The 26,228-nt window shown below is 46.3% G+C and overlaps 2 protein-coding genes across 2 annotated transcripts in view; both read right to left on the bottom strand.

Moving 5' to 3' along the window:
- Positions 1-4,087, bottom strand: part of LOC137538814 (uncharacterized) — a 31,828-nt gene extending 27,741 nt beyond the window's left edge. Inside the window, exon 1 of the mRNA XM_068261159.1 lies at positions 4,045-4,087. Within this exon, the coding sequence (XP_068117260.1) occupies positions 4,045-4,053 (9 nt within the window). The 5' untranslated portion in view covers positions 4,054-4,087. The remainder of the gene's footprint in view (positions 1-4,044) is intronic.
- NOB1 (NIN1 (RPN12) binding protein 1 homolog) overlaps positions 1-26,228 on the bottom strand; it is a 99,021-nt gene that overhangs the window by 44,042 nt on the left and 28,751 nt on the right. The window contains exons 6-7 of the mRNA XM_068261157.1: positions 21,844-22,095; positions 21,015-21,112 (exon numbers count right to left, since the gene is read on the bottom strand). Coding sequence (XP_068117258.1) covers positions 21,015-21,112; positions 21,844-22,095 — 350 coding nt within the window. The remainder of the gene's footprint in view (positions 1-21,014; positions 21,113-21,843; positions 22,096-26,228) is intronic.

Here is a 26,228-nt window from a genome sequence, read left to right as displayed (position 1 = left end):
TGGAGATGGTCTTGGGCATTCACATTGGAATTAGGCAAATTATTAATAATAATATTTTTATATTGCTTTTCTCCCTGGTGACAAAGCGCTGTGACCCTGCATTCTGCAGTCTGACAGGCTCAGGAAAAGAGGTGGGTTTTTAGCCTTGTCCAGAGAAGGAGTCTCTCGCTCCTGAGGTGAGAGTGATATGGAGGCTGCCATATTTCCTTATAAACCATGCCAGATGCCTGGCAGCCCTGTTGATCATCTGGCACACTGTAAGTAGCGGCTATAGGTGGGTACACACGTCAGATAAAAGTCTTTGGAAAATGAAAGATCACAGACCAATTTTACCCCCTTTCATGTAGTATGAGAGCCATACTCTACACAGTCTATTCTATGGAGCTGAACTCCTCCTCTTTGCAAGATGCTGCACACAAAGATGCTGTACACATGCAACAGATCAGTATCTGCAAAAGATCAGTTCCTGCAAAAGATCCGTTACTGCAAAACGCATTCGTAGTCTATGATATCTGCAGATCATCATACACACCTTGTTTAACAGACAATCATCTGCAGATCAGATCCACCAGGATGGATCTTCAGATCGGCAGATAATTGTCTGATCTGCAGATGAATGTCCGTTAAACAAGGTGTGTATGAGGATCTGCAGATCTCATAGACTATGAATGCAATTTGCAGGAACTGATCTGTTGCATGTGTGCAGCATCTTTGTGTGCAGCATCTTGCAAAGAGTTCTATCTGATGGGGAGTTCAGCTTCATAGACTAGACTGTAGGTATGGCTTTCATACTACATGGAAGGGGGTAAAATTGGTCTGTGATCTTTCATTTTCCAAAGACTTTTATCTGATGTGTGTACCCACCTTAAGTCAAAACCCTGAAACAAGCATATGGCTATTCCAGCAAAACTTGAGTTCAGGGGCTGTGGCTAAAAGTACTAGAGGCAGAGGATCAGCAGGGCAGCCAGGCAACTGGTATTATTTAAAAAGAAATAAATATGGCAGCCTCCATATCCCTTTCGCCTCTGTTTCCCTTTAAAGAGAGTCTGAAGCGAGAATATATCTCGCTTCAGACCTCATAGATAGCAGGGGCATGTGTGCCCCTGCTAAAACGCCGCTATCCCGCGGCTTAATGGGGGTCCCTGATCCCCCAAACCCCCTCCTTGCAGCGGGGGAGCGCTTCCGCATTGGAGCAGGGCTAACCGCCGCAGCCTTGCCAGACGCATATCTCCGCCTCTCCCCCGCCCCTCTCAGTCTTCCTTCACTGAGAGGGGCGGGGGAGAGGCGGCGATGCACGTCTGATAGACACGCTGAGAGGCAGGGCTGCAGCCGTTAGCCCTGTCTCCAGGAAGAGCAAAATTTATGAAGGGACCCCCGTTTAGCCACGGGATAGCGGCGGTTTAGCAGGGGCACACATGCCCCTGCTAACTATGAGCTCTGAAGCGAGATTTATTCTCGCTTCAAAGTCTCTTTAAGCAATACAACTGCATGGAATATTAGCAGTGGTTTATTTCTTAGGTCGTTGTGTTGGAATATGTCTCTTGTAATTCATCAATCTCTGTACATACATTTCAATATCAACTTTATTTATTGATGTTCATTTCCTTAGCCGAACGACTGCCTAGCATCTTCAGAGAGGGATGATTGTTTTATGTATTCAGGTCAGGGTATTGTGATATTTTCAGCAATGGTGACATTCTAATAATGCTAGATAGAACTTGGTCGAGACTGCTGCTTGGATTGTGTTGGCTAAAGGTAGCCACACACACCATACAATTAAAAGATCCAATTTTTCATCAATTTGATAATTTTGATCGGTTGTCTCGAAAAATCGAGAGCTGTTCTTTCCCTTTTTAATCGATTTTTGGATATCGGACATGTTGGAAATTTCAGGCCAATTTTATCAAGAATTGTATGGTGTGTGATGGATTGTCAAATACTTGATGTACAGTTCAAATCAATTTTTTCTGAGCTTTCAATTATTTTATTCATGATTGGGGAAAAATTGAACATAGGTGTGTGGTACATTGGTCAGATTTTTGAATTGTTACAATCAGTCAGATAAATGAATTGCTATTCTTGAATTGAACGCATATTTAAAAAATGGTATGGTGTGTGGCCACCTTAATCTAGTGTGTGTACTCCGGCCCCTCGGGGTCGCATAAAGATCTGACTTAACAGATATTTAGGAGACAGCGACAATCGAGGACACTGTGCCTCTACTTATACTCTATCGTATGCCATCCTACCCCCACTGCTGTCCACAGAAGCAGTGTCACTCTTGTTTACCTGATCAACATGTTTGTACAATGCTCATTGCCTGCAGGCTCCAGCTCAATCCTGAAGACAGAGGCCATCTCTGCCCAGAATCTACTGTGATGCATGTGACAGCCTCCCTAATGCATTGCAAAGAAATCCCGAGTGTCGGATTGTATAGAGCACAACTATCACCCTAGGAATGAAGTCCACATCCTTGAGGGCGTCAGTAATCGTACGTGTGCACCTAGCCTACGGTCTGTCCAGGAGTATTCTATGCCTTCAGAGGGAGGTTGTCTGCTTTTTTGCTGCACGTATACACAATAGTCAGTTTACAAGGCATTTACTAATACAATGCAGAAATAACATACTTAAGCAGGGTTTCTAAACATTAGAGCTTGTACCCCATTATTAATGACTGCATTGGCCAAGTACACCTTAAAGTGAATGTTTACCACTTAAAAAATAAAAAAGTCAGATACTCACCTAAGGAGAGGGAAGGCTCGGTCCTAATGAGCCTTCCCTCTCCTCTCCCGGTGCCCGGTCCCGCGCAGGATCCCCCGTGGCAGTATTCGACCAGTTCGGTCAAATACTGCCACTTCCGCCACCGAAGGGAGCTTTTGGAAGCCTCGGGCTCACGAAGGGAGCTTTTTGGAAGCACTCGGGCTCCCGAAGATGGGCCGCTCCATACTACGCATGCGTGAGCGCCCTCTGACGCACTCGCGCGTGCGTCGTATGGAGCGGCCCGTCTTCGGAAGCCCGAGTGCTCCCGAAGACCTCCGAAGTCCCTGCGGCGGCGGACGCGAATGGGGGGAGCCAGAGCAGCACCGAGGGCACCGGGAGAGGGTAGGCTCATTAGGACCGAGCCTTCCCTCTCCTTAGGTGAGTATCTGACTTTTTTATTTTTTAAGCGGTACCCATTGGCTTTAAAGAGACACTGAAGGGAAAAAAAAAAAAATGATGATATGATTTGTAGGTGTAGTACAGCTAAGAAATAAAACATTAGGAGCAAAGACATACGTCTATTATTGTTTCCAGTACAGAAAAAATTAAGAAACTCCAGTTAACGCATAAGAGCCATTAAGCTCCACGACTTTCTTAGTCGCAGAGAGCTCTGTCTCCTGAAGCTTGTTATCTGAACTGTCAGGCATTGTATTCTCTTTTTTTCTCCACAGGACACTGGCCTGCTCTGTAAAAACATTTAGAATGCTAGTAGTGTGTAAATTGCAAATATTAGAGAATAAAGCAATGTTAAAAAAAACCCCACTATATCAGTGTTCCCCAACCCTGTCCTCAAGGCCCACCAACAGTGCATGTATTGTGGAAATCCACAGAGGTAGTTATTCAGCTCTGCTGAGAGACTTATTACCCCACCTATGATTGTGTGTGGTTTCCTGCAAAACGTGTACTGTTGGTGGGCCTCGAGGACAGGGTTGGAGAACTCTGCACTATATAACTGAAAATAAAAATATGAGAATATTTTCTTTGTTCTAGTAATTATCCGTACTACACAACCAATTCATTAGATCATAATTTTTTTTCGCTTCAGTGTCTCTTTAAGGCTCAACACACACCATACAATCTTGGTTGTTCAATCTTACCACTTTCATGTAGTATAAGAGCTTATCCAATCAATCATTAAAGGTATTTTCAATCTGTTGGCCCTTATACTACATAGATTTGGTAAATCTGTACAACCAAGATTGTATGGTGTGTGTTGAGCTTAAGCCTTGTACACACACACACACACACACACACACACACACGTCACCCTGCGAGGATGAGGACCTGCGACATTGCAGTGCCAAGACCTTTGCTAGCCTGCAGGCCAACTATGTGTTCTGTTGCTATGCGAGGGGAGAGGAGCAGCATGGGAGTGACATCACGCAGTGGGCGGGGTGAATGGGCTGAGTGCTGGCTGAGGCGTCAGGAACTGCTCTACTTATAGCTTCATTCTTGCCATAGGTGGTCGTTAACATCTAACGTGTGTACAAAGCTTAACGGTGGCTAACATCCTGTAAAGTACGGGTTGCGAGTACTCCAGAGTCGTGTATGTATGCTTTTCAAACATTACGACAGGTTTACACTTAGGGCCTTTCACATTAGCTAATGCGTGCATGAGCCTGATTTCGTGGACGCGTTATGACCTATGGCGTGAACATCGAGAAGTTGCAGTTTGACGCTGATCAGTGGCACTAGTTCTAATTTACCTGATGGGAAAACGCCAACGCTGGACGATTAAAAGCTCCCAAATGCTTTGTCTAATGTGAAAGGTAACATGAAAGTCCTTTCTAAATGCATCCTAGGTGTGTTCCGTCAAAACGGACAGAAGAGCTCCTAGTGCGAACGAGCACTTAGGCCTCGTTCACATTAGCCAACGTAGATGGCCCTGTGTTTTGGTAAATAGTGCAATCAACCGGGACACCAAATTGAGAGGCAGAAGAGTGTGCACAGTGGCGGGGGAAGTGGGCATAGTAGTTGCAACTCACCTTCCTTCTCAGATCCCCAGCAGCCGCCATCTCCTTCCTCTCCCAGGCGTCCATCGCGTTGGTAACAGCGCCCCCCTGTGATGACGTGACCGCATCTCATCACAGGAGGTGCTGCTACCAATGTGATAGACGCCTGAGACAGGAAGGAGATAGAGACTGCGGGGGATCGGTGACGGAAAGAGAGTTATAACTACGCTATACCCACCTACCTATCTAACCTTTACTCGGGGCACCTACCTATCTAACCTATACTGGGGGCAACTATACTGGCTATCTATATTGGAGGTACCTACCTAGCTAACCTATACTCAGTGCACCTACCTATTTAACCTATACATTTTTACACCCTCATCCTGGGTGCAATTTAGCCTAGAAACTGCCCTGGCAACGCATGCGATAGCACAGCATTCATCACAGTAAACGGGGTCACTTTATTATTTTGGCAGGTGAAGGAATCCTCCGGCTTTCCCTATGGGTCAGTTTACATCTATGTGTTAAACCTGAAAGCATTTTCACAACGCACTGCTGCATGCAATACACACAACCATGCACAAAAGCACATACAGAGAATTGCACAACTCATCATCTAAAATGCGTGTTTTTATCAGCCTTCAGTGTAAACCAGCCGTTATTCTCTTAATCCTTCCTAATAATTGTCCTGGGTATCTACTCTCTCGCCAGCCCGAGTATGCATGGGCCGAGACGTTGCCACACATGCACTGGCAGACGCTACGATCCTAGCACACATATAATTTTTTAAATGTCAAGAAGGTTGAGGGTGAGTATATGCACCCTATGGAAAGAAACACAGAGACAACAGGAGCCCAGATGGTGCAGTACGTCACAGAGATTGATGAATAAATTAACTGGTGTTAAAATAATCACAAAGGCGGGTTGCAGAAGGGCAACCGACCACTGCAGGCAGGTGGAGATGCACAAACCCACCTCCACTCGGGGTACCAGAAGACCTGGCGAAGGTCGCTCTCTTGAAAAAACTCTTACACACTGGCAAACTAGGTAGTGGCAGAGGCCACCGGTGGTCAGGTGTAGGAGCACCCCACGGATGGGGTGAGACACAGTAAAAAGGGGGTAAAGAGGCGCCCAAGGTGAATAAAATATATTAAAAGCAACTAAAATATAAATACATATAAATCAGAGGCGCCTTGAATCCGGCTACCGGCATGTAGTGGCACTTTATTTGGCCTGAGGAAGTGGGCGAGTTCCCACGAAATGTGTTGCCTGTGCTTTTCTTATTTTTTTTAATTAATAAATATACATTCCTATATGGGTGTGTCATCGAGGTAAGCCACCTCATTTATTTATATTTTAGTTGCTTTTAATGTATTTTATTCACCTTGGGTGCCTCTTTAGTCCTTTTTAAATGTAAAGACTTCCTGTAATATAGTTTAACCACTTCAGCCTTTTAACAGTAAGAATAAGAAAAAAAACGAAAATTCATTATTTCTCAGTTTTCGGCCATTATAGTTTTAAAATAATACATTAATATATACATCACTAATCCCCTATGCCCCCACCCCAAACCATTATTACCATTGTAACCACACACGCCTTGAGAAAGGGGGACCCTGCGAGGCCCCGAAACAATTGTCGGTCATTTCTGTGGATATGTTAGCTCAATAAAAGAGCGTGATTCTTTGAGAAAACTGGAGTGCTGGTATATTTGAATTCTGGACTTATACTTTGGTGGTTTGCCTATACCACAATACCAAGCACCCTACATAAGATGGTGTGCCCAGTCACAACTTTTCCTGTTAAAATAATACATGCCTCCATAATTAAAACCCACGTATTGTATTTGCCCATTTGTCCTGGTTATTACACCTCTTAAATTATGTCCCTATCACAATGTATGGCGACAATATTTTATTTGGAAATAAAAGTGCATTTTTTCCGTTTTGCATCCACCACTATTTACAAGTTTATAATAAAAATAAAATAGAAATATTTCATCTTTACATAGATATTTAATAAGTTTACACCCTTAGGTAAATATTCATGGTTTTTTTATTGTAATTGTTTTTTTTTTTATTATTAAACATTTTATTTGGGTATTTTTGGGAGGGTGGGATGTAAATAGTAATTTTTTAATGTAAATATGTTTTTGTTTTTTTTAATGTAGATGTAGTTTTACTTTTTGGCCATAAGATAGCACCCTTAGGTTTGTTTACATGACGTCACTCCAAGCGTAACATGTACGCTTAGAGGGAGGTAGGGGGACGTAGGAGGCAGAAAAAGCAAGGCTTCCGAGCGAAGCTGTCGCTTTTTCTGCAGGGAAGAGGAATCAGTGATCAGTCACCATGGCCCGATTCATTGATTCCTGGGCTAACGATCCGCGGCTGGGAGCGCGTGTGCACGTGCGCGATCAGCCGCGGGAGCGCACATGGCACCCCATGCTTTTTTTTTTTTAAATACCCAGCAGGGCACCTGTGTGTTCAGAACCCGGGGGATAAAACTAAGTCACCCCGGGAAGAGAATGGCCTTAACATAAGCTCTGAAGCGAAGCTTTTAAACCTGTTCAATAATGTGTTATGGTGCGTACACACATCCAACTTTGTTTGGCCAATTTCATCACCTCCATGTAGTATGTGGGATTACCTACGTAATCTGTCCATTGTATTCAGAATCTGTTGGCCCTCATACTACATGGAAGTGGTGAAATTGGCCAATCACTGGCAAATCAAAAAGGAAGTGGATATGCAGCCTTAAAGAGGACCGTTAACCAAGGATTGAACTTTATCCCAACCAGTAGCTGATTCCCCTTTTCCCATGAGAAATCTTTACCTTTTCACAAATAGATTGGGGGAGTCTGTCTGTGTAGCTGATATTGTGGTGAAACCCCTCCCACAGTGTGATGTCATGACCATGGACCTGACAGTTTGCTGTCTGTGAACCTTGTTGCATTGTGGGAAATAACGGCTTTTTACAACTGCCAAGCAAGCAATATCTCCCTCTGTGCATAGACCTCTCAGTAACGAACATTCCATAGAGATCACCTGGCAGAACTTAAGGGGTCACCACCAGTGATAAATTTCAGAATGTAAATCAAGGAAAGATTTTTACAATGGGCAAACACTGATTAAATAATCTATAAATTTATATTGTTAAAGGACTTACGATGTAAAAAAAAAAAGTTATGTACCTCATTGCCAATGCATTCCTCATAGCAGACCTTCGGCGCCTTCCTTGCCTGGAACTCAGTTATCTAAATCTATTCTCTATGGCAGGCTCCGACCCTCCCCAGGGTCGCCTTATCTGACAGCGATGATAATCGCCGCTTTAAAATTCCAGAGCCTGCGCAGCTCGCCAGCTACTAGTGCGGCTGCGCAGGTTTACAGTCCTATCCGCGGCCGTCCTCGCTCAGAGTGCTCTGCTCTACGTCATGTGGGTGGGCCCACATGACTGAATGATGCACCAGTCAGCCGCCTCTCCCTTCGCTTAGCGCTGCTCCTCTCTGCTGAGGGGGCGCGGCTGACTGGCACATCATTCAGTCGTGTGGGCGGGGCCTGCCATAGAGTGGATTTAGATAACAGAGCGCCAGGCAGTGACAAGGAAGGCGCTGATAGTCTGCTATGAGGAATGCATTGGCAATGAGGTACATCACTTTTTTTTTTCCTTTAACCTTTTTTAAGTCCTTTAACAATAATCAATTTCCATACGTTATTTTCACTGATCCCAGCCAGGCAACTTGCCTTAAAGTGTACCAGAAATGACATGAGACATGGTGATATATACATGTGCATATACTGTACAGTGGCGAGCATGAAGACACTTGTGCTGTGCTGCTTTTCTTTTTCCCTGCCTGAAAGAGATTATAATTAGCTATGAAACCATGTATTTTTCTCCAGTCAGGACTCGGTCGCCTCACTGATAACAAATTACAGCTATAAAACACTTTCCTAAGCAGATAGCTGGGCTTTTTACTGTGAGAGAAAAATATAAAAAGGTCAATAGTTCATGTATTTTCACTCTGGGACTCTTAAGACACTGCAATTGAGCAGAGACTATGAAACATGAAATCTGCTTTGTAAATATTTATACATAAAATAAAACCTAAGAGTCATTTTTAGGAGTAGAAGGACAGATCCAATTGTTTATCTCAGTGTATTTTGATCTCTGGTTCACTTTAAAGAGGCACTCTTTACCGATTCCTTTGGGCGATGTTACAGCGCTGAGGCTGTACAGTATTCTGTTCCTATTTGGAGAGGAAGAAGAGGGAATAGGGTAAAGTGGGGAGAACAATGCTCTTGGCCAAAGCAGCATTGGGGGCTGCTGCAGACACGCTGGATTCTCAGCAGAGGCAAACGTTTTTAGCTAGTCTTCATCTAGCGAGTGTACAGGGCTTTATTATCTCTCTGCCTTAAAGAGACTCCGTAACAAAAATTGCATCATGTTTTTTATCATCCTACAAGTTCCAAAAGCTATTCTAATGTGTTCTGGCTTACTGCAGCACTTTGTACTATCACAGTCTCTGTAATAAATCAATGTATCTTTCCCTTGTCAGACTTGTCGGCCTGTGTCTGGAAGGCTGCCAAGTTCTTCAGTGTTGTGGTTCTGCTATGCACTCCCCCCTCAGGGGGGAAAGAAACACACAAATGATCTCTTGAGATTCAAAAGGAAGGCTGCATACAGCCTGCTTGTGTATGGATGTATTTTCTATGTGTGGACATACTGTACATCAACCTACTTCCTGTTTTGGTGGCCATTTTGTCTGTTTATAAACAAACTTTTTAAAGCTGTTTTTAACCACTTTTAATGCGGCGGGGAGCGGCGAAATTGTGACAGAGGGGAATAGGAGATGTCCCCTAACGCACTGGTATGTTTACTTTTGTGCGATTTTAACAATACAGATTCTCTTTAAAAAGAAAACGTGACCAAGGATTGAACTTCAGCCCAATCAGTAGCTGATACCCCCTTTCCCATGAGAAATCTTTTCCTTTTCACAAACAGATCATTAGGTGACTGTGTGGCTGATATTGTGGTGAAACCCCTCCCACAGTGTGATGTCAGGACCATGGTTCTGACATCACACCGTGGGAGCCTTGTTGCATTGTGGGAAATAACAGCTGATTCCAACTGCCCAAAAAAGCAAGCAGCATCTCCTTCCACTGACATCACCTGCCAGCAGTAAAAATGTCACCATGTGATAAATGTCAGAATGTAAATCAGGGAGAAGAAAGATTTTACAATGGGCAAACACTGACTAAATAATGTATACATAATTATTGTAAAAATTACGCACTTTATTATGACATTTTCACTGGAATTCCTCTTTCAAGAGATTAAGTCTGAAAAAAGGCCAGTTTTACTTAACTGGGGCTTCTACCGGCCCCCTCAGATGTCCTGTGCCCACGCCGGTACTCTACGCTCCTCTAGTGCCCCGCCACGGCTCAGTTTCGTTTTCACCACTGCGCATGTCCTCGCTCTCGTCACCAGGATGGTCCTGTGCAGGCTCATTAGAGATTAGCTTGTACTGCACCTGCGCAGGTATCTCCCAGTGACAGGAGCACAAACGAGGATGCGTGTGGCCAGGGCCGCGCAGGTGCTGTAGCCAGCGACAGGCACAGTTGGTGAGAACGAAACTAAGCCGTGGCAGGGTATCGGAGGATTGTAGAGTACCGGCGAGGGCCAGGGCTGTGGAGTCGGTACAAAAATCTTCCGACTCCTCAGTTTATGAAATCACGACTGACTCCAACTCCGACTCCGGGTACCCAAAATGGCTTCCGACTCCTTAGTCTAATACTTAACAGGGATGTGGATTTTGTACAAAAATCAGCCGACTCCGACTCCTCAGATTATGAAATCAACGACTCAGACTCCAACTCCGGGTGCCCAAAATTGCCCCGACTCCTCGACTCCACAGCCCTGGCGAGGGCAAAGGACGTCTGCAGGGGGCCCTTAGAAGTCCCAGGTAGGTAAAACTGGCTTATTTTTATTAACCAGACTGAAGAATCCCTTTAACCACAATATCCAATGAATTTATTGTTCCACCTACTCCATTTATTCCACCTACCCCCACTTTCTTGTACTATTTGTGAACACCTATCACCTGCTGCCATCCTGAGACAGGATTGTACCCAGCCAATTAACTTATCTGTATGTTTTTGGGATGTTGCAGGAACCCCAGGGTGCCTGGAGGAAACCCACACAGACACGGGGAGAACAAACAATATCCATGCAGATGTTGACCTGGCTGCGATCCAGCGCTGCAAGGCGACAGTGCTAACCACAATGCCACCATCCGTGGTGGAGAGTACGGTAGGCATTTGCTCAGCTGGGTGGATGGATCCCTTACAGACACCGGGATATTTTATATGGTCAATGGATATGGCCAGCAATAAGAACAGTCAAGACAATTTAACAAGAAGACATAGCTGTGATCATAGGGTAGAACATGCCACAAAAATACTTTGTAACATAACATTCAAACAAATTTCAAATGGCTGTGGGTTCCCTGTTATTCATCTGAATTTACAGAAAGTCTTTGCACATACCTGTTTGAGTCAGTGTTCTGATTCCCAGCATTCTCTGCTCCGGAAGCCACACCGCCATCATCAAGTCCTCACGTCTCCGATCACGATCACTGCATCTTCACCATTGGTGGAGTGGAAGCTGTCCAGATGCAGACCACAAGACTAGCATGGAGGGATTATGGGAACTCTCCACAAAGGTCAGAGGTCCTGTGGTGGAGAAACCGATCTCCACGAGCTGCGGGTGTAGCGATGAGGCACTTTTGGACACAAAACACCTCCTGGGAACATGGTGGCTGACTGCTCCATAACCAAAGCGGTCAAAATGAGCACCACGCCACATTCCCGTGAGAAAGATGAAAACGCAAAGTAAACGACCAAGCAGACATAAGACTGATTGGAATATCGCCGTTTTGTATTTTGCGTGCACGCAAACAGCAAAGAGATCGGTGGCCTGTAGTGACTGTCCTGAAGAAGACCCCAGATGTGAAGGTCCATGAAGAAGAGTCCAATTCAGTGCTCTGTGTAACAGCAAACTTCTGAGGTAGGTAGGTAGCTACATAAACAGGAAAATGCACGGGAGATCACTGAAGAAGAGAACTGACCAGCATTGTCCACCACCAGCAATAGTGTCCGAAGAGGCATTTGCCTTGTGGCAACAACTTCTTCAAAAAGGAAGCGTCCAATAGGAAACGGAAAAGCACAAAACTTCCTCAGCGATAAAATGTAAAGGCAGCAAATTAAATTCCAAGGAAAGAACACCCTTCCATGATCGCGCTGCGGTCTCCGGGGCGGAGCATAAAGCAGAACGCACATATACAAGCACTGTTACACCGACCCTTTACAAAAACAGCTGTGATAACAAAAAGGACCAGTACTCGAATGTCAACATGAGTAGAAAAAAAAAAACTTAATTTTTAGAAAATCACATCAGTTAGGCAGGAAATGCAAGGGAAAGCCAACTAAGGGCCACATTACGAGACTTAGGACCTGTTTCCACTACACGCAGTTTGGATGCAGAACGGATGCAGAAAAACTCCAATGAATGCCTATGGGAAAATCTGCATCGGAATAATCGTTTTTAGTGGAAACAGCCCCATAGACATTCATTGGAGTCAGTTTTTCTGCATCCATTCTTCATCCAATATGCATGTAGTGGAAACAGGCCCTAAGCTGCTAATAGTTACTAAAATGCTACTAATGTTATTCAAGTAGATATAGCACCTTCGACAGAGGAAAACAGCAGCGACAAGTTTGTGCCACGTGTCGCAGTGGTTAGCACTGGGTGACATCAGCAGCTGCAGCATGTTGGAAACAATGACTAGTAGTAGATCCAAGTCATGTGTCATGGCAGTAACTGTCATGCTATTGGAAGTAGCACTTGTCTACTTTGCATTATATACATAAGGTCTGCTGAAAGCTTATTTTTTATGTGTGGAGTTGAGTTTCATAATCACAGGCATCTCAGTAAAATACTTAACACATTGAATGGTAGGAAAGCTGTGATGCCTTTGAACTATAGAATAATGTTATTTGTAGCCACAGAAAAAAACAGCTGCTATCGATTAAGCAATTGGCCTAAATATTAAGGAAGATAAACTACAAGCAAAGTGTGGTGAGGTTTGTAGGACTGAGCCTCCACACTCTTAGGCCCCACTTTCCCACAGACGGCTGTATGGCATGATTACTGCACAGTTCAGCCACTGATCTGCCAAGCAATGAGTATGATCCTAGTGTAATATAATGCAACCCAATGGCAGTGTTTGTCACCTCAAATGCTAGGGGTGGTCACTATTGGGCACTGCCACCTGCAAGTGCCCAGCAGATCCGCAGCAGACACACAGGAGGAGGACACACTGTCGGCGTAAAAAAAAAAAAAAAAAAAAAAAGGAGGTCCAATGTCTCAAGCTCAGGAGTTAAATTCCGAGATATTACAGCGTCCAAGCAGACCGCAATGAACTTGGATGCTGTTATCTTGGATGCGTGTATTTTTGTATTACATTAGCATATTACTGTTGATCACAACTGGATGGTTCCAGTCTACCCTTTGCCATTTTTGCTTGTTACGCATGTTAAATATAATTTTTTAATAAAATGTTTGGAATAAAAGGATTTAGATAGGCGGTCCCCTACTTACAAACAGGTTCTGTTACATGAGGTTGTCTATAAGCCGAGTCATGTTATACATAATGGAACGTGTGGATTTTTTAAAATGTGTTTTAAAACTATTTATAACACTATATATGATAGTCTAACATGTAACACCAACAACAGTACCGTATAGATCAGGGGTCCCCAAACGTTTTGGGTCGCAGGGGCAAATCCAGGATTTCCAAGGGTGGCGTGTGGGCGTGGCCAAAATATGGTGTGGGTGGAGCCAAATACTAGCAGTTTCTAGGCTAAATTGCACCCAGGGTGAGGGCGTAAAATGCGCCCCCAACATGGAGACAGGTATAGGTGCCCGCAGTATAGGTAGCAGTATAGGTAGCCAGCTATAGGTCCCCCCCCCCCCAGTATAGGTAGCCCATATAGTTGCCCCCAGTATAGGTTAGATAGGTATATGCCCCCCAGTATAGATTAGATAGGGCTATGCCCCCCAGTATAGGTTTGATAGGGCTATGCCCCCCAGTATAGGTTAGATAGGGCTATGCCCCCCAGTATAGGTTAGATAGGGCTATGCCCCCCAGTATAGGTTAGATAGGGCTATGCCCCCCAGTATAGGTTAGATAGGGCTATGCCCCCCAGTATAGGTTAGATAGGGCTATGCCCCCCAGTATAGGTTAGATAGGGCTATGCCCCCCAGTATAGGTTAGATAGGTATATGCCCCCCAGTATAGGTTAGATAGGTATATGCCCCCCAGTATAGGTTAGATAGGTATATGCCCCCCAGTATGGGTTAGATAGGTATATGCCCCCCAGTATGGGTTAGATAGGTATATACCCCCCAGTATAGGTTAGATAGGTATATGCCCCCCAGTATAGGTTAGATAGGTATATGCCCCCCAGGATAGGTTAGATAGGTATATGCCCCCCAGGATAGGTTAGATAGGTATATGCCCCCAGTATTGGTTAGATAGGTATATGCCCCCCAGTATTGGTTAGATAGGTATATGCCCCCCAGTATAGGTTAGATAGGTATATGCCCCCCAGGATAGATTAGATAGGTATATGCCCCCCAGTATAGGTTAGATAGGTATATGCCCCCCAGTATAGGTTAGATAGGTATATGCCCCCCAGTATAGGTTAGATAGGTATATGCCCCCCAGGATAGGTTAGATAGGTATATGCCCCCCAGTATAGGTTAGATAGGTATATGCCCCCCAGTATAGGTTAGATAGGTATATGCCCCCCAGTATAGGTTAGATAGGTATATGCCCCCCAGGATAGATTAGATAGGTATATGCCCCCCAGGATAGATTAGATAGGTATATGCCCCCCAGTATTGGTTAGATAGGTATATGCCCCCCAGTATTGGTTAGATAGGTATATGCCCCCCAGTATAGATTAGATAGGTATATGCCCCCCAGTATAGATTAGATAGGTATATGCCCCCCAGTATAGATTAGATAGGTATATGTCCCCCAGTATAGGTTTGATAGGGATATGCCCCCCAGTATAGGTTAGATAGGGCTATGCCCCCCAGTATAGGTTAGATAGGTATATGCCCCCCAGTATAGGTTAGATAGGTATATGCCCCCCAGGATAGATTAGATAGGTATATGCCCCCCAGGATAGATTAGATAGGTATATGCCCCCCAGTATAGGTTAGATAGGTATATGCCCCCCAGTATTGGTTAGATAGGTATATGCCCCCCAGTATAGGTTAGATAGGTATATGCCCCCCAGTATAGATTAGATAGGTATATGCCCCCCAGTATAGATTAGATAGGTATATGTCCCCCAGTATAGGTTTGATAGGGATATGCCCCCCAGTATAGGTTAGATAGGGCTATGCCCCCCAGTATAGCTTAGATAGGGCTATGCCCCCCAGTATAGGTTAGATAGGGCTATGCCCCCCAGGATAGATTAGATAGGTATATGCCCCCCAGTATAGATTAGATAGGTATATGCCCCCCAGTATAGGTTAGATAGGTATATGCCCCCCAGGATAGATTAGATAGGTATATGTCCCCCAGTATAAGATAGGTGAAGGAAGGTGCCCCTGTGTGGGGAGAAGATTGCCCGGGGGAGAAAAGACAGAATAAAATGATGGAGGCGCCAGCCGCGCCAATAAGGGATGCGGGAGCCGGCTTTATTCCTCGCTCCCTCCCTCCCTCCCTCTGAATTCCCCTCACCTGCGGTGAATGTGTGCCCGGCTCCCCCATGAGTGTGTGCGCAGCGGAGCGGTAGGTCCTCTTACCGCAGATCAGGCGCACCAGCAAGTTTCTCTGCTTCCTGTGACGTCATGGTAAACAGGAAGCATGAGACTCCAGTTGCTGGTGCGCCTGATCTGCGGTAAGAGGACCTACCGCTCCGCTGCGCACACACTCATGGGGGAGCCGGGCACACATTCACCGCAGGTGGGGGCATTCAGAGGGAGGGAGCGAGGAATAAAGCCGGCTCCCGCATCCCTTATTGGCGCGGCTGGCGCCTCCATCATTTTATTCTGTCTTCTCTCCCCAGCCGGCCGGGCCATGCGGCAGCCCCACTTCCGGTCTCGGTGCAGGGGGGTGTTCTAGACACCCAGAACAACCCCTTCCGTGCGCCACTGGGTCGGGGGCCGGGCTACCATACTTCAGACTGCTGGGGGGCCGGAGTATACATAAGATGATTTAGAAGGCTTTGCGGGCCAGACCGTGAAGCATACTCTGGTGAAAACCTGCAGTGGACAGCAGTGTCATCTGATGTGGAATTTGATTGGAAACCAGCGAAATTACTGCTTTCTGGCTTCCATGTGGATGGGTGGTGCCAGCACTGCTATTCTTTATGCGGACAACCAATATTTAAAGAAGTAGCTGACAGCATCTATAAGTAATACATTTTCTGTGTGAGGGGCCGGTAAAAAAGCCTCAGGGGGCCACATTCGGCCCACGGGCCTTAGTTTGACGACCATTGGTATAGATCATAAATTAGGACAAGCAATTTTGTATGAATGAGATGTCTGTGACTCGAGTTGTTTGTAAGCAGGTGACTGTTAGTACACTTAAACCTTTATGATGTTAAAGGGGCACTATGGCGAAAAATTATGTTTTATAGCCACTGTACTATGCCTAGCTGTTTGTAGAGCATAGTAGCTTACATGTAGTGAGGCACAGGGGCTTTTTTTTAAAACACTGACATCACCTTGTATACATTATCAGTCACGTCGGCAGAAGTACCTTTCCGACGCCACTTAGCCTGTTCCATGTAGTTGTAGGGAGGCAACTTTCCCTGTTGCTGTAACTGACGTTACAGTTTTCCCCTCTCTGCAGCGCTGGAAGGTTTGTTCTAAATTTCAACTGCACGATCGTGCAGTTATAGTGATCCCACATGAGCCGTAAAGAGTAGCAGCTTATGTGCTGTGAGGGGAGTGGAACGCACCCTCCCTCTTACGTGAGACGCAACTACATGTGAGGACTGTGGAGGAACGCATCATCATTACTGATGAAGCTGCCCGGCAAGGACCCCTGTAGCTGAAGCTGGCATGTGCTGCGCAGATAGAGCGGCAGCTTGCAGAGCAGACACAAGCGCTGTAGCTGTGTCCTGCTAATTGTACAGTAGTTGTGATTGTTGTTTTTTTGTGGTGAATTTTCTTTTTTTACCCAATCGTTTTTTCAGTATTTTTTTTCTAAAGCAAATTGCAGGTAGTTATTCATTTTTTTTTATTACTCTGGCTGAATAACTACCTGCAATTTGCTTTAGAAAAAAATACTGAAAAAACGATTGGGTAAAAAAAGAAAATTCACCACAAAAAAAACAACAATCACAACTACTGTACAATTAGCAGGACACAGCTACAGCGCTTGTGTCTGCTCTGCAAGCTGCCGCTCTGTCTGCGCAGCACATGCCAGCTTCAGCTACAGGGGTCCTTGCCGGGCAGCGTCATCAGTAATGATGATGCGTTCCTCCACAGTCCTCCTCACATGTAGTTGCGTCTCACGTAAGAGGGAGGGTGCGTTCCACTCCCCTCACAGCACATCAGCTACTACTCTTTACGGCTCATGTGGGATCACTATAACTGCACGATCGTGCAGTTGAAATTTAGAACAAACCTTCCAGCGCTGCAGAGAGGGGAAAACTGTAACGTCAGTTACAGCAACAGCTCCCTACAACTACATGGAACAGGCTAAGTGGCGTCGGAAAGGTACTTCTGCCGACGTGACTGATAATGTATACAAGGTGATGTCAGTGTTTAAAAAAAAAAGCCCCTGTGCCTCACTACATGTAAGCCACTATGCTCTACAAACAGCTAGGCATAGTACAGTGGCTATAAAACATAATTTTTCGCCATAGTGCCCCTTTAAAAAGAAGCAGCCATGGTAATTCTTGCTTTACAATTGAGGATTATTAGACTACATTTTGCCTTAAAGAGAATCTGTAACGTCAAAGCGTCCCCTGTGGGTACTCACCTCGGGTGGGGGAAGCCTCCGGATCCTAATGAGGCTTCCCATGTCCCTCAGGGGTCTTGCTACAGCCCTCCGTACAGCGGTGACGTCAATATTTACCTTCCCGGCTCCTGCGCATGCACTCTGGCGGCTGGCGGCTCTGAAGTAGACGGAAATACCCAATCTCAGTCGGCTCTGCTCTACTGCGCAGGCGCAAGTTTCCGGCGCCTGCGCAGTAGAGCGGACCCGACTGAGATCGGGTATTCCGTCTACTTCGGAGCCGAAAGCAGCCACAGCGCCCCCGCTGGAGCCAGCAAAGGTAAATATTGAATTGACAGTCGGGTCTGTCGCCAGCTGTTCGGAGGGCTGCAGCGAGACCCTCGTGGGACAGAGGACGGCGTGGGAAGCCTCATTAGGATCCCAAGGCTTTCCCCACCCAAGGTGAGTACCCCCCAGGGGATCTTTTTGATGTTACAGAGTCTCTTTAAAGGAAACCAGAGCCGTTCTAATCTAACTAACCAAAATCACTTGATGTATGAGCACCTTTAAGGAGTCTCAATTCTCTTTTCTAAACTGTATTAATGTTAAGCCCCATAAGCACAGCTAAACTGCCACTATCCCGTGGCAAAACGAGGGGTTAATACCCCCCAACTTCCCCCAGCAAAACCCACGACTTTCTTAGTCATGGATTTTGCTCTTCCTGGAGGCAGAGCTATGAGCTGTAGCTCTGCCCCTATGCGTGTCAAACGCCGCGCGGATCTCTGCCTCTCCCCCGCCCCTCTCTGTGAAGGCAGATGAGAGGGGCGGGGAGAGGAGGCGATCAGCGGGGGATTGACGCGCTTGAGGCAGAGCTTATGGTTGTAGCTCCGCCTCAAGCAGGAAGAGCTCCCCGGAGGTAGGAGAGGGGATTTGGGGGGTATTAACCCCTTGTTTTGCCGCGGGATAGCGGCGGCTTAGCTGTGGTTATGGGGCTTAACATTAATATAGGTTAAAAAAAAATTTAGACTCGCTTCAGAGTCTCTTTAACCCATTCAGGTTCCATCGTTTTCACGTGAGAAATGTTAACCTCCCATTCATTAGCCTATAACTTTATCACTACTTATCACAATGCACTGATCTATGGGGGGGGGGGGGATCTTTCTTTGGGGGGTACATTTTGCTAAGAGCCACTTTACTGTAAATGCATTTTAACAGGAAGAATAAGAAAAAAATGGAAAAAGTCATTATTTCTCAGTTTTCAGCCATTATAGTTTTAAAATAATACATGCCTGCATAATTAAAACTCGCGTATTGTATTTGCCCATATGTCCCGGTTATTACACCGTTAAAATTATGTCCCTATCACAATGTATGGCGACAATATTTTATTTGGAAATAAAGGTGCATTTTTTCCATTTTGCATCTATCACTATTTACAAGTTTAAAATAAAAAAAAATAGAAATATTTCATCTTTACATTGATATTTAAAAAGTTTAGACCATTAGGTAAATATTTACATGTTTTTTTTTATTGTAATTTTTTTTTTTTTTTATACTAAACATTTTATTTGGGTACTTTTGGGAGGGTGGGAGGTAAACAATAGATTTATAATGTAAATGTGTGTTAATTCTTTTTTTTTTTTTTTTTTCAGGTGTAGTATTACTTTTTGACCACAAGATGGCGGCCATGAGTTTGTTAACATGACGTCACTCTAAGCGTAGCACGCGCTTAGAGTGAGGCATCGGGAAGGAGACGGCCAGAAAAAGCTCAGCTTCCGAGAGAAGCTGTCGCTTTTTCAGCGGGGGAGAGGAATCAGTGATCGGGCTCCATAGCCCGATACATTGATTCCTTGGCTACCGAATCCGCGGCCGGGAGTGCGCGTGCACGATCGGCCGCGGGGGCGCGCGGTAGCGTGCATGGTTCCTGGACGTAGAAACTACGTCCAGGAACCAAAATATGTTAAACTGTATGCAGCTTGGAATTGGGCAAATCTAATACAGACTCTGTAAAAACGTAGTTATTCCAGCTTACCTCAAGGTGGCGATGTTTGCTGAAAGGTTTCAGTGTTTGTTTATCATTTTTAGTGTTTGTTTATCATTCTCACATCAAAAGGTAAACAATACATTTTTACATGTAAACATTACTGCTTTTAAAGAGAATATCCGCGGTCTGCTATAAAAAAAATAAAAATCCAGGTCTGCCAGGTCGGGCTCTTCTGCGCTCCAAAGTGCGCCTCACGCGGCCGCTTTGGAGCGCAGAAGAGCCCGACCTGGCAGCCGGCCTGGCCAGGTCGGGTGCGCCACCGGAGACGACCGGGAGCCTCCGGAGCGGCGCCGAGGGCCCGTCCTGCCTGCCACGGGCTGGAGGAAGCCCCAGGTAAGTGGATTTGGATTTTTATTTTTTTATAGCAGACCGTGAACCTTCCCTTTAAAGTGGACCTGAACTCAGAACATAATTTCAGCTCTAAAAGATATGCCGCAGCATAATAACATTTAAAGAAAAACATTTCTTTGTTACAGCTAATACAAATGCTGCAATAAATCTGCAGTGTGTCTACTTCCTGCTTTCATGGAAGCAGACATATTGTTTACAACTTGCGCTGTCAAATTAGCTTAACTGCCGTGGCAGTCAGCTGACACAGCTAAGGGATCAAATTACAACTTGTGCTTAGTCACAGATGAGGGGGAATTAGACAGGCTAAACTCTCTAAATACATGCAGGGTGCATTTCTCTATGTTTTCATTGTGTCTTGTGCAAGAGTTCAGATCCACTTTAAAGCATTAGCTGAGGTCTTATAGGGAATGAAGTAAATAAACTGACTGTGCCACATAAAGGCTGTTTCCACACAAGCAGTGTCATCCGCATGCTGGAAGTCGCATGTATTATTCTGGCAATTGTTTTCTGCGTTACAAAAACACACAATTCGGTGTGCGCCCTAATGCGACCATTGGCGTGCGGTTTCTGCATCAGATACTGGTCAGCAACAAATTACCATAGGACTACTTCCCTTCCTGTCCTAACTTTCTGTGTAAAGCAAATGCGATTTTCCACGCAGCCCCCTTCCTATGCATTTCTATGCGTTGCCACAAGAAATCATTATTTGTCATCAGGAGAACAAAATGCTGCATGCTCTCAGTTTTCTTAGCACGCAAATTTGCATGTGAAAAATTGTGTGACTTGGAAACGATTTTTTAAATTGAGGACATCATCATTCTTAGAGTGAAGCAGATCACACATGCCTGAACCTCACCGCCCCGATAATAAGAAGGAGACTTACTTAAAGCAGCCGTGACATCGGAGGACGTAGTTCCTGGTGTGGCGGATAAGCATCCCATCCACAGACAAGACGTTCAGACCCATCTGTATCAGTACATTCTGGAGATAAAACAGCATGAAGAGCCAGGATTACAGACTGGATATACGGTACTCCCATCACTGGTGACCACACATCTAGCGATGCTGCAGGCCGATCACCCACATTTGTACTTTGATTAACTTTGGGCTGAAATCGTTCAAATGTATCGTTCAAGCACACTGGAAAATCTCGCTCCAACGTGGTCAATTGGGTACACGGCTGAAACGGCATTTGCCATAGCCACGACCAACATACGCAATGAAGCCAAGCTGCTGTCCCACCACCAAGTGTAAAATGCCTCCCCCTCCGCTCGGTGCGCATGTACAGTGTTAATTCTCACCTGACCCGCTGCCACGACGTCCGCCTCCTCTGCTGTCACCCCGTGTGGCACCAGGAGTGTGTGATGTCACAAACACCCCACATAGTACATGCGCCACGTGGTGGATGAGGAAGAGTCAGGCCAGCAGGACAGTAAAGAACTTACACAGCACGGGCACCAGGGGGCAGGGTTATGGGCAGAGGCGAGAGACATTTTACATTTGGGGGTCAACCAGGTTGGCGGCTGAGTCTCTAGGCTACTTCCGGATATATTTTATGCTAACATTTATTAGGGATCGGCCTGCGGTGTTTGGGCAGCTGATAGATCTCTCTCTGATCAGATTCGCTCAGAGAGAGGTCTGTCTCGTGGTCAATCTGCCCATAAATCACTAGCTGTATGGCTACCTTTACACAATAGCAAAAGCTACGGTACCTGCATGGCAAAATCTGTAGTGAGACAGCCCACAACCACATCAGTGGGAGCCTCTCGGAATCCCATGTCCTGCTTGATTTGTTTAATGTTGCTGGGTGTAATCCAGCCTCCTCCATCATCACCATCCTGCTCTTCTTCCTCCTCCTCTTCTGCACTGTCAGATAACTGCACTGTGCCGTCCAGGCTGTCACCGGGCAGAGGAGCCGCTGTTCCTGGCTCTGGGCCGGGAGTTACCGACACTTCCTGGGCATTCTGCACATAGAGAGCAATAGAGATCAGCAGCAGCTAACAGGGACAGGAAGCTCAATGTTCAGTTGTGCCTAACAACTCCATATAACGGAGACCCCTCAGATCCGGCTGAACTGACAGGACTGCATAACAGACCGTGAGATAGGTGGAACAACACTGGGATCTGTGACCATCTCACCCTTCCCCACACAACAAGGTATCATCACAGAAATGCAAATATAAAAAGATTAGACATTTACAATCACATTTTTCCATTATAAAAACAGAAAATTTCCAGCTGCAACAGAACACAGGTGGCGAGTCCCTCTCAATTCCTGGTTGGGGTCTGGAAAGGCAGGATGAGGAATAGTAGGGTAGATGAGGGTTGGGTGGGCAACTCTCACGCTAAGCTTGATACCAGACTTGCATGAGTTATATGCTCCATTCGTAGCCTGAGGAAGAAGGATAACATATGCCTGCAAAACGCATTGCACTTTTTGGAGTACGTAAATAAATATTTTTGTCGAATAATATCAATAGTATCTTGTGTCTGCTTGGAGGAGGTAAGTCCAGTTACACTTTTTAGCGAGTTTTATCCTTTTGTGGCCTCTGTTTTGCCTATACTGTACATTCCCTGAGTCCACCCCTGGTAGAGGGGTGTTGCCCCTTTCTTCCGATCTAGAGAGAGTGACTTCTTAATCCTGAGTGAGGACAGGTCTAATCTCCCCACCTGCCTATTCAGTGGATTCCTGGAGGGTAAACCCTGGTTTGTGAGTATTATTACATACTTGCTTTTTTTCACATCCATTTACCAGTACATACTAGACTATATTGGACTCCCGGTGTCTCCTCTTTTTGTTCCTAATTAATGTTGACGTTACTTTTAAAAGGACAACTGAAGTGAGAGGTATATGGAGGCTGCCATATTTAAGCAATGCACACTGCCCAGCTATCCTGCTGATCCTCTGCCTCTAATAATTTAGCCATAGCCCCTGAACAAGCATGCAGCAGATCAGGTGTTTATGACATTATTGTCAGATCTGATAAAATTAGCTGCATGCTTGTTTCTGGTGTTATTCAGAGACTACTGCAGTGAAATTCATCAGTAGGGCTTCCAGGAAACTTGTATTGCTTAAAGAACAAGTGACAACCATGCTAACCTAGAAATAAAAAACACATATATAAGTAGATAAATACTACTTCTACTTACATAACAGATGTATTGTGCTATCCACGTAATGATTCCTGTGAATTTTATATAGGAAAATCCATTATAGGCAGTGGCCATCTTGCCAAGGTAATGCTGACATCATGTCCCCCCCCCCCCTCCCTTCTCTTGCTCATTGTGTATTCATTAGCTGACACTCCCACTGAGATGTATACTAACAACTCCACTGTCTTTTTTTTATTTACACATCCAATCTCTGAGTCACCTCAGCCTTGCTTGTAAACACAAGTGATCAGAGGGTGTTTCTGATATGGAGCTAGGCAGGGAAATAAATGGAAAAGGAGGAATATACCGTATTTTTCGGAATATAAGACGCTCTGGAATATAAGACGCACCTAGGTTTAGAGGGCAAAAATCTGGGAAAAAAATGTATACAGTATATACTAAACCTGGTGCGTCCATATTCCAGGAGCATATTGTACAGTACATGTTCTCCCCATTGTCCTCTTGTGTCCAATGTGTCCCTTTCTGTCCCCCTGTGTGTGGCATCCCTTCCTGCCACCTTTTGTGATCCTCTTGCCCCATGTGTCCCTTCATGTCCTGTGTGTCTCCTCCAGCCCCCCTCTGTGGTCCTCCAGGCCCCTTGTGTCCACTCCTGTCCCCCTGTGTGTGTCTGTGTCCCCTCCTGCCCCCCTTGTGTGTGTTTCTGTGTCCCCTTCACCCCCCCGTGTGGTCCTCCAGTCCCTGTGTCCCCTTCACCCCCCCCCCCCCCCCCATGTCGAGCTCTCCCCCGGTAACAATAACTGCAGAGCAACTCACCTTTCTATGGATTCCAGCGCTGTGTAGTCTGCTGTGTGGTCCTCTGCCTCAAGCATGTCAGCTACACCTGTAAATGAAAAGTTAGCGCAGAGAGACACTCACCTACTCAGCGGCTGCAGCACGATCTGCAGACATCTCGGTCCCGGGAGGCTTCCCCTAGTGACGGCTCCTGCTAATGAGTCATGGGGAATGACTCATTGAATCATTCACAGGAGCCGTCTCTAGGGGAAGCTGCACGGCTCCCCCTAGTGACGGCTCCTGTTAATGATTCAGAGTAATTCCCCATGACTCAATGAGTCATTAGCAGGAGCCGTCACTAGGGGAAGCCTCCCGGGAGAGATGTCTGCAGATTGTGCTGCCACCGCCATGGCTGCCGCTGAGTAGGTGAGCGTCTCTGCGCTAACTTTTCATTTACAGGTGTAGCTGACATGCTGGAAGGAGAGGACCACACAGCAGACCACACAGCGCTGGAATCCATAGAAAGGTGAGTTGCTATGCAGTTATTGTTACCGGGGGAGCGGACCGGCAGACCACACAGGGGGACAAGGCAGGGAGTCCCCGACAATGCGGCGGATCGGTGGTTGGCATCGGCAGGCGGTTCTGAAGTCGGGGATTCCCTGCCTTTGGAATATAAGACGCAGGCACTTTTTCTTCCTATTTTTGGGGGAGAAAAAGTGCGCCTTATATTCCAAAAAATACGGTATTATAGATAAAAAGAACTCCCAGCATCCAACTTTTTGGCACTAGGGCCAGTGTTCCTAAAGTATGTGATAACTACAAACCATAACAGCAGAAAAAGTTTTGCAAGTTTTGAATGCAGGATTAGCATCTTTATCACTTAACCACTTAACGACCGCCCCCAGCCGATGGGCGGCGGCAAAGTCCGGGCCCAAACGACCGCAATACGCCCATCGGCGGGGGCGGCTGCGGGAGTGGCTATGCGGCGATCGCGTCATTCGTGACGCGATCAGCCGCCGGGGACTGGCTCCGCCCCCCGTTCGCCGTAACCCGCCGGCCGTTCGGAAGCGCCGGCGGGTTACTGGCATCCGGATCGCCGCTGCAACAGTGTATAATAGGCTTTGTAATGTATACAAAGCCTATTATACTGGCTGCCTCCTGCCCTGGTGGTCCCAGTGTCCGAGGGACCACCAGGGCAGGCTGCAGCCACCCTAGTCTGCACCAAACACACTGATTTCCCCCCCCCCCTGCCCCCTGATCGCCCACAGCACCCCTCAGACCCCCCCCTGCCCACCCCCCAGACCACTGTTTGCACCCAGTCACCCTCCTAATCACCCATCAATCACTCCCTGTCACTATCTGTCAACGCTATTTTTTTTTTAAGTCCCTAATCTGCCCCCTACTCCCTCCTGATCACCCCCCCACCCCTCAGATTCTCCCCAGACCCCCCCCCAGACCCCCCCCCCCCCCCGTGTACTGTATGCATCTATCCCCCCTGATCACCTGTCAATCACCTGTCAATCACCTGTCAATCACCCGTCAATCACCCCCTGTCACTGCCACCCATCAATCAGCCCCTGATCTGCCCCTTGCGGGCAATCTGATCACCCCCCCACACCAATAGATCGCCCGCAGATCCGACATCAGATCACCTCCCAAATCCATTGTTTACATCTATTCTCTCCTCTAAACACCTACTAATTACCCATCAATCACCCCCTATCACCACCTGTCACTGTTACCCATCAGATTAGACCCTAATCTGCCCCTTGCGGGCACCCAATCACCTGCCCACACGCTCAGATTGCCCTCAGACCCCCCCCTTATCAATTCGCCCGTGCAATATTTACATCTGTTATTCCGGGTAATAACCCACTGATCACCTGTCAATCACCCATCAATCACCCCCTGTCACTGCCACCCATCAATCACCCCCTGTCACTGCCACCCATCAATCAGCCCCTAACCTGCCCCTTGCGGGCAATCTGATCACCCCCCCACACCAATAGATCGCCCGCAGATCCGACATCAGATCACCTCCCAAATCCATTGTTTACATCTATTCTCTCCTCTAAACACCCACTAATTACCCATCAATCACCCCCTATCACCACCTGTCACTGTTACCCATCAGATTAGACCCTAATCTGCCCCTTGCGGGCACCCAATCACCTGCCCACACGCTCAGATTGCCCTCAGACCCCCCCCTTAT

This window comes from Hyperolius riggenbachi, chromosome 11 (genome assembly GCF_040937935.1).
Source record: "Hyperolius riggenbachi isolate aHypRig1 chromosome 11, aHypRig1.pri, whole genome shotgun sequence".
NCBI lineage: Eukaryota > Metazoa > Chordata > Amphibia > Anura > Hyperoliidae > Hyperolius > Hyperolius riggenbachi.
The sequence above is the reverse complement of the archived record's forward strand: the minus strand, read 5'-3'. Positions and strand labels throughout refer to the sequence as shown.